Source organism: Temnothorax curvispinosus, unplaced genomic scaffold (assembly GCF_003070985.1).
Source record: "Temnothorax curvispinosus isolate PA1 unplaced genomic scaffold, ASM307098v1 QBEX01017172.1, whole genome shotgun sequence".
NCBI classification, from domain to species: Eukaryota; Metazoa; Arthropoda; class Insecta; order Hymenoptera; family Formicidae; genus Temnothorax; species Temnothorax curvispinosus.
In genome coordinates, this window is record NW_020226952.1 from 1 (window position 1) to 8,839 (window position 8,839).

General features: G+C 42.3%; 3 protein-coding genes across 3 annotated transcripts; all 3 read left to right on the plus strand.

Annotated features, from left to right (window-relative positions):
* The first annotated feature begins 214 nt into the window (after window positions 1-214).
* On the plus strand, window positions 215-1,147 carry LOC112467352 (craniofacial development protein 2-like). The gene has a single exon (XM_025035946.1). The coding sequence runs from the start codon at window positions 215-217 to the stop codon at window positions 1,145-1,147; it is 933 nt and encodes a 310-aa protein (XP_024891714.1).
* Window positions 1,148-1,172: 25 nt separating this feature from the next.
* LOC112467350 lies at window positions 1,173-2,426 on the plus strand. Its single transcript, XM_025035945.1, has one exon. The coding sequence runs from the start codon at window positions 1,173-1,175 to the stop codon at window positions 2,424-2,426; it is 1,254 nt and encodes a 417-aa protein (XP_024891713.1).
* A 4,343-nt stretch (window positions 2,427-6,769) lies between these two features.
* Window positions 6,770-8,437, plus strand: LOC112467353. The gene is made up of 2 exons (XM_025035947.1): window positions 6,770-6,843; window positions 6,921-8,437. Exon 2 carries the CDS (start codon window positions 7,727-7,729, stop codon window positions 8,390-8,392), a length of 666 nt encoding a protein of 221 aa, XP_024891715.1. The 5' UTR covers window positions 6,770-6,843; window positions 6,921-7,726; the 3' UTR covers window positions 8,393-8,437.
* Window positions 8,438-8,839: the final 402 nt, after the last annotated feature.

The following is an 8,839-nucleotide window of genomic DNA, read 5'->3' on the forward strand; positions in this document are numbered from 1 at the left end:
GGGAAAGCCCGCTAGAAATAGAGGGTACCGGGGAAATAATATACCCGGGGTGGACCAAAAACCAGTGGAGCAACACCGCCGAGTAACAAGCGGAAGTTACGGGTACCGTGAGTGACGAGCACTTTCTAAATAACCTGGCGTAGAAGGCAATGGGAAACCACTACGAATATTATCCCAAAAAAACCACATAAATACGGACAATAGGAGGAATGATATGTCGGGCAATCCGGCTGACTCTCGGCGCCTAGATGGTTCCGGGCCGTCTGGTATGAAATTAGCGACCGGCCACAGGAGGGTGACCCACCAGGCTTCTTGTGAAAACTGGGTTACTGGTGGTAAACAACCCAAAGTACGACAAAATCAACACATAAAAATAGGCACATGGAATGTCCGCGGCTTGCTACAACTAGGGAAGCGAGAGACAGTGGAATCGGAAATGCAAAGATGTGGAGTAGATATACTGGGCCTGAGTGAAACACATCTCAAAGATAATGGACACTTCAAAACTGGAAACGGAAACATGATATTCCTTGCTGGTAACGGTGAAAGGAGCAACAATGGAGTTGGATTTATTGTTGCAAAGAACCTGAGGGACTGTGTACTAGGTTATGAGGCGATTGATGACAGAATAATCAAGATTAGAATTGGTGCCCGCCCGCACACCCTGAACATCGTCCAGGTGTATGCGCCTACAACCGAGTGTACGGAGGAAGAAATCTCTGATTTCTACGCAAAGCTTGAGACAGCCTGCCGTGTGAAACCGAGGAAGGAGACTACCGTCCTGCTGGGCGACTTTAACGCAAAAGTGGGAGAAACTACGCACGATACACACCTTAACCAAACAGTAGGAAAGCACGGTTTGGGGGTCCGCAATGAGAGAGGAGAAATGCTCCTGCAATTCTGCATAGGTAACCAATTCACCATCATGAATACTTGGTTCAAGCAACATCCACGAAGGCTGTATACGTGGATGTCACCAGGAGGTGCATACCGAAACCAAAATGACTACGTGTTAATTGACACCAGACGGCGCTCGTCCATTACTAATGCCAAGACACTACCTGGGACGAACTGCGGAAGCGACCATCAGTTGCTGGTTGCGGAGTTTAAATCCCGGCTCAAAATCGTCCATAAAGCCAGTAAGTGATGCAATATTGCAGTTCAGGCAGGACATGCACACTAGGCTTTTAGGAATGGAGACGGATTTAATAGAATCAGCCAATGATATGTGGGTCAGACTAAAAACAGCAGTAATAGACTCTGCGGAGACCATTGTACAACAACGCCGGGGTCCGCGTAGCAGACCTGACTGGATGAGCCAGGAGACCTGGTCCGCCGTCTTGCGCCGCAGAACCTTAAAAGAGAATGGTCTAAGCACTGAAGATGATAGAAGGCACTACCGCGAGCTGCACAGAACTGTCCAAAGACTCTGCCGTAAGGACAAGAATGCAGAAGTGGACAGAGTGTGTCAGGAGATCGAGGAGTCATCCAACAGGGCACACACAAAAGACATGTTTTGTAAAGTCAAGTCACTGACAAAGGACATTAAGATCAAGAACTGGACATTGGAGGATGATACGGGAGTTATCATCACAGATGGATACAAGGTGCTAGAACGATGGAGGGAATACTGCCGAGGTCTGAACGCGGCAACAGAGGATTCAGAAGAACTGAGAATGAGCGAATGCGGCGTGAGGGAGCCGGACATTTTTCTTGCGGAGATAGAATGGGCCATGGCAAGATTGAAACACAAAACTAGCGGAGGCGATAGAGTCACAGCCCAAATGCTCAAGAACTTAGGCCCAAAGGGCACGCACATGCTCCACTTGATCTGCCAGAGGGTTTGGAGTACTGGACGATGGCCGGATGATTGGTCTGAGTCTATACTTGTCCCTCTGCACAAAAAAGGTTCAACCCGCAAATGTAAAAATTACAGAACAATATCACTGTTGTCACATGCTAGTAAGATACTCTTGAGCATAATTAAGGCAAAATTAGAAAATTACATCGACCGGCATATCTCAGAAAAACAGGCTGGTTTCGTCAAAGGAAAAGGCACACGCGAACAAATCCTCAACGTCCGACAGCTGATTGAAAAGAATAGAGAATTTAATGTGCCATTACTGATGTGTTTCATTGACTATGCCAAGGCGTTCGACTGCGTCAGCTGGAACAGAATGTTTGAGGTGATGGGAGAGATGGGAGTTTCTGAACACTTGATACTCCTTGTGCAAAACCTGTACCTGGATGGCACATGTAGAGTCCGACTAGAGGATGCCACTTCAGGGCCTTTCAGCACGAAGGGGAGTGCGACAGAGCTGCATTTTATCACCGAAGCTTTTCAACCTTTACAGCAAATATATCATGCGCAAAGTGCTGGAGGGCTGGACGAGGGGTGTCCGGATAACTGGGAGAAAGATCAGTAATCTCAGGTTCGCGGATGACACCACGATTTTGGGTGCAACCGAAAACGACCTGGCGGAGCTGCTTCGTAGGGTGGAGGTCGAGAGTATGCAACTGGGACTCCACATAAACAGAAGCAAGACCAAACTAATGTTCATCGATCGTGCCGGGACCCTGCAGCACACACACGAGTTCCGTGATTTGGAGGTGGTTTCGGACTTCGTATACCTGGGCTCCGTAATCAGCGATGATGGAAGCTGCGACAGGAAAGTAAGCCGCCGCAGCCAAATGGCAAAGGATGCTATGAGGCGGCTCGGCAAAATCTGGAGGAATCGTAGCATGAGCAGGAAGACCAAGGTCCGACTAGTCCAGTCCCTGGTTTTCTCAGTGTTCCTATATGCTGCCGAGACATGGACACTGAAGGCAAGATTGAGAAGCAGAATAGATGCATTCGAAATGTTGTGCTGGCGGAAAATGCTGGGTGTGCCTTGGACGGCCCATCGCACAAACGCGTCAATTTTGCAAGAACTCGGAATTCGAACTCGCCTGTCTACGATCTGCCTAAGGCGTATTTTGAGGTTCTTCGGACACATCTCCAGACACGAGCCGAACAACTTGGAGAGACTTATGATCGTTGATCAGATCGAGGGGAAAAGAAGCAGAGGCCGATCTCCGACCAGATGGGGCGATGCCGTCAGAAAGACCACACAGGGATCCATCCACGAGGCGATGCGCCGAGCTGAGGACAGGGAATCATGGCGACAGATGGTCCACGATTCATGTGGTCACGATCCTCAGTAATGAGGGACCGATTTAGATGATGAATACCGGCCACATGGTTTGAAAGCAAAAATGATGTGATCATCTTAAAGAAGAAATTTAAATCTTCTCTAGCGGATTTTCGATTTGTGCTATTTTAAGAAAATAGTGACTCACTGTGGGCTAAAACTACAATCTAGCTAGACAAATATAGTAATTTTGGTTTTATCTTTAATCAAATGTTCTCAAGTGTTTTAAAATAGAAAGTAAACTTGTACAATGTATATCAACTTAATTTGATCTTTAAACAAATGTTCTCAAGTATCTCAAGATCTATATTCTATTCTCAAGATCTATTCTCCACTAACATAGCTGTACTTAGACGCGCTCAAGTCTCCATCGGGTCCTTGCGCTCTTCGAAGACCAAACTCAAGCAACGTGATATTTTTCCCGGCAACCATGCGATATCTCGCCGCGTTGGTCGCCATCAGACTCGCATAGTTGACCAATGTTAACAGAGTCGTTTTCAAGAGCTGTACATACCATTATTAATGGTCCTTCTACTCTTATCAAAGGAACTCTTGGAAATACGACGGATCTTTCGTCTACTGCGTATATCGTGACATTTTTCGCAGTAAGACTTTGCAGATAATCAAAGAATCTTTGGTCTTGAGAATAGATCTTTAAAATAGAAAGTTAAACTTGTATGTACAATGTATATCAGTCTAATTTGATAACATTTAATATACAGAGTGTTTCTAGAAGAAAGACTGTTTATCAACTACATAGCGCTATTCCTTATAAAAAATTGAGTTTTGAGCTATTTTTTTAAATGCTTGATAAAGTAGTAGTAATTACTGAAAAGTGCACAGAGCCATAACAAGATGTTAGTATCGTAAACTTTAATTAAAAAACTTAACAAACATTTTGGTCTATTATTAGACTATTTTTAGTGTGATAAATTTATGATAAATTCGATAAAAATCAAGAAACTATAAAAAATCAAGATAGATGTCAATATCTGAAAAACGCTATATGTAGGCAATAGGCACTTGGCGGCAGCTAATTTTAAAAAATAAAAATCAGAAATGTGTAAGAAATAATGCTAGTAGTAAAATGACGGCGGCATCCCGCAGCACATTTTTTGTAGACCTTAAGTTTCATACTTAAGAAATTTCATAATTAAAAATTGGCAATGTTTGACTTAAAATACCGCTATTATTAACAAACTATTCTAAGATTTGTTAATGGAATTAAAAAATATTTACTTTTTTCTATATTTATCTAATTTAAAGTTTTACCGTTCTTGTTTCGAGCGCTACAAAAGTAATGATTTAAGGGGATCCTAAAGTGAAGGCTGAACTTCCTCGACGTCGATAATGTCAACATTTCTAATTCTGTTTTCTTGTCATATATCTATATCTGTCTTTGTCTAACGAGAGGCATCTGTCTTTGTTCGATTACTGCGCCATCTTTTGCCACACGCAATATTGCTTATCCTGTCAACCTGAATGTGCTTTTACACATATAAAAGTTATAAAAAGTAATCTTTTTTTCTAGGTTTTCAATCTTAGATTTAATTGCACGATATTGTTCTTAAATGTTGTTCCTAGGTCATGCCGGTCTAATTTTGTGGATATTTATCGTGGAATTTTTGTACAAAGCAAATATTGTCGTCACGTATACCAAAAATTAACAAAAATATTAATTTTTTGTCGTTTTCGATATAAATTTGACCACCATGACCTAGATTTTGATGCGTACTTTAATTCTAGACAAGAATTTTGCATTTCTATAAAGTCAATTAAAAGATTAGTGCTAAGAAAAAAAGCCGGTATTACAGACGGCTTTAGGATCCCCTTAATGTTTTGCGGGATGACATTTATATGACTTATTTAAATGATATAACATAACTGCAAGTATATATAGTAGAAAATATATTGTAGAAAAAAAATTATCTTTCTTAAGATAGTTTAGATATCTTTCTTAAAAATTAATTATTTATTTAAAAAAAATATTAATCTTTAAAAAATGACTTTTGTCCAGCTACATTGTTATTTTGGCCCACTGTGTGGCTGTTTGAAAATAATTTCTCTTTTATTAACGAAAATATTAGATATGCATTTGAAATAATGTACATCTTTGATTATATGTAATAATGAGAAAAATGTTAATCCTCAGTTGTCACACGGAGTTAAAGTGATTCCAGACTATTTTTTTTTTTTTATTAAAATAACATCTTAAGAATATTATGCAAAATTTTGAAAAAAGAAACAGAAAAATAAAAGTTATGATTTGTTTTCAAGAATTTACATTTTTGTAACATAATGCTCAAAAAGTTATTTTTTATAACAAAAACATTCTACAATGTTTAAACTTAATTCTGGAATTTTTTACGATCCAATTAAACTGTTAGTTTTTTTTACAGCAGTGCTTAAAAATTGGCTGGGGTCAAATTGACCCCGTGTGATAAACGTATTAAAAGAAAGAGGTGTGATAGGTTCAATGTAATGAATCGAAATCCAATATAATACTTTTCTGCTTTTTTATAAAAATTTTAAAAATTACTTATAATGTTTGCAATTTTTATATGTTATGTTGTATTATAACGGATTTTGCGTCGTTACATTTAAATTATTCTTTAAATTATATTTATTATTTTTTTCAGGTTTTCCTTTTTTCTTATTTCAGAATATATATCATATATATATATCCTTATATATATGTATATATCCTTATATATATATATCCTTACATATTTTTATTTCAGGATATATTATTGAAATTGTGGTTATATATATAATATATAATATAATTGTGGTAATATTTTTGGTATTGGTGGTAATACATATCTATTGGAATTGGTGGTTAATATATATCTTTATATATATTGTTCGAGATTCCGTTCACGTTGCGCCATCCGATCAGATGGCAGCATCGATCGGATACGACCGGCCGGAGCGACGCGGCAGTTTGCGCAAGCACGGGCGCGCTCATCGCCAACGTATTCCTCGCGACAAACACAGTCGTACAAATGGCCGCGCAGTGACCAGACGTACGAAGTGTGCTCTGTGCTTAATTCGAGTGTTACAGCGAATTGAAGTGCCCACCGCAGTGATTGAAGCTGCCCAGAAACTCTCTTAAAAAGTAAAGCGACCGCTTATCTAGCTCAAATCCGGTACATCAACACGACGACTCAGGATCACACGTGCGCGAGTGCCGACCGCCACGTGTCACACCGGCTCACGGAAAACTCACCACGAGGAGGGCAATTAGTATAATTGTCTCGCCCACTCACAGACATTAAAAGACTTCTCATTTATACGCTGCTCATCAAATTTCAGGTCAGATGTATTTTTTTTGACGGATTAAAGACGGCTCAGACTGTGGTCTGAGTTACACATAAAATTACCGAAATACTTTGTTAACACCTTCCACGCGCGTTCTTCTCATCCCGCTTCCATCGCCGGGAAATACAGCGATTTCGCGAACATTTGATCCTTCGAGCCGGATGCGTGGAACTTATAGTGTAACTTAGACACAGATGCCCTTCAAGACATGCCACGTAGACATTATCGCGCGCTTTCGCGAGTGAAGTACAAACATGTTCACGCGCTCTCGCGAGTGTAATATAGACGTTATCACGTGCTCAATACATGACTTCAACGACTCTTGCTTCGCGTAATGATTTTCTCACGCGTTTCTCAAACGTTCTCATCTCGTGCAGTAGTTCTTACACGTGTCTCGACGTTTCTCAGGTGTCTCATCGTGCGCTGCTCAGTGACGGCTCATCATGACGGATTTCGCCAACACCGGGACGGGCGGCAAGACCCCGCCATTGCTCCAGCTGCCGGAAGACAAGCGCACGTCAGAACGCCAAGCCTCACCGGTGCGTTCATCCTCAAGGTTCAAACGCAGATGAACCGCCTTGCGACGGTGCAGAATATTGGCAAGACGCTGCCAGCTTGTGCAGAGGAAGTCGCCGTTAGAGGAAGTCATTCAAATCTCAATGCATCTCGAGACACAAGGCATTTCTCAATAAGGAGCATGCATATTTTGAAGTCTCATGGCTGTCGGCGCTCATTCAACAGCAAAGCGCACCTCGACAGCTCATCATGCGGCAGCTCAACCGACCCGCACGGCAGCATCTGACAGCTCCACGGTTTTCCCGTGTGATTGTTGCAACGGCACTCACTTCATTGTGACGTGCACAAGGTTCAGAGACCTCTCACTGGGCGATCGACAAAAGTTAGTCATCTCACGGAGGCTCTGCTTCAATTGCCTCGGCCGCCACAATGTCCGCTCATGCAAGAGCTCACGGGGGTGCAAGAAATGCACCAACCGACACCACACCATGCTGCATGAGGCTCATCAGTCGGACTCATCAGCGAAGCCTACCACCAGCTCAGTCTCGTCATCTCAATAGGAAGATGGTGCAATTGTCAACCACTCACTTTCGGTCCGCTCATCTCACTCAACATTGTTAGCTACGGCCCTGGCACAGATCGGTTCATCTGTTACTACTCAGCGCGTACGGCTTCTCATCGATTCAGGTTCAGAACTTATGTTCGTCTCTGAATCACTCATTCGTCAGCTCAACATTCCTCGTCATCATTCCGTCATTCTCATCACTGGAATTGGTGGCGGAAAGGCGACGCAAACTCGAGGAGTTGCATTGCTTAAGCTCCGCTCACTTCACTTAAGATCAGACGTCATCATTCAAGCTCACATTCTGCAGACGTTAACGAACATCCTGCCATCATTCAACGCTGCATCCCAGGAATGGCCGCATCTCACCAAGTTAACCTTGGCTGATCCAGATTTTCTTACACCACGGCCAGTGGATATTATCATTGGAGCGGACTCATATGGGCAGATCATCAAGCCTAACATCATCAAACAAGATCCATTGACGCCAATTGCACAGCTCTCAATTTTTGGATGGCTCGTTCTCGGACCGGTCAACACATCATCATCGGCAGTTGCTACCGTGCATCATGCCTCGATTCAGGAGGGAGTAGATGCTCTCGACGAGTTGCTGGCGAAATTTTGGACACAAGAAGAAGTACCTACAAACAACCATCATGATCTTGCTCCTGACGAGCAAAGATGTGAAGAATATTTCAAGAGCACTGTTTCACGGGACTCAACAGGTCGATACACGGTGCGAATTCCATTAAAGTCATCACCTGATACTCTTGGTGATTCGTATCTTACTGCACATCGATGATTGCAAAGCTTGCTAAGAAGACTCTCACGAGATGACAACTATCGACGTCTGTATCATCAGTTCATGACAGAATATCGAGATCTCAATCACATGAAGGAGCTAGGCTTCACCCGTTTCCAGTCAGCACACACAATACTATTTGCCACATCACGGAGTGCTCAGACCAGACAGTGCAACCACAAAATTACGTGTGGTATTTAATGGCTCGAGTGCATCTACATCCGGCCGCTCACTTAATGATCTCATGCACACGGGAGCCAAGTTGCATTTAGACGTCAACGATGTTTTACTCTGGATTCGACAATTTCGACACTTAGTTGCCACTGACATCACAAAAATGTATAGGCAGATCAACGTGCGTGAAAATGACTGGAATTTACAGCGGATTCTCTGGATAGACGAACTGATCAATGAAGTGTCATATTATCTAACCACGGTTACGTATGG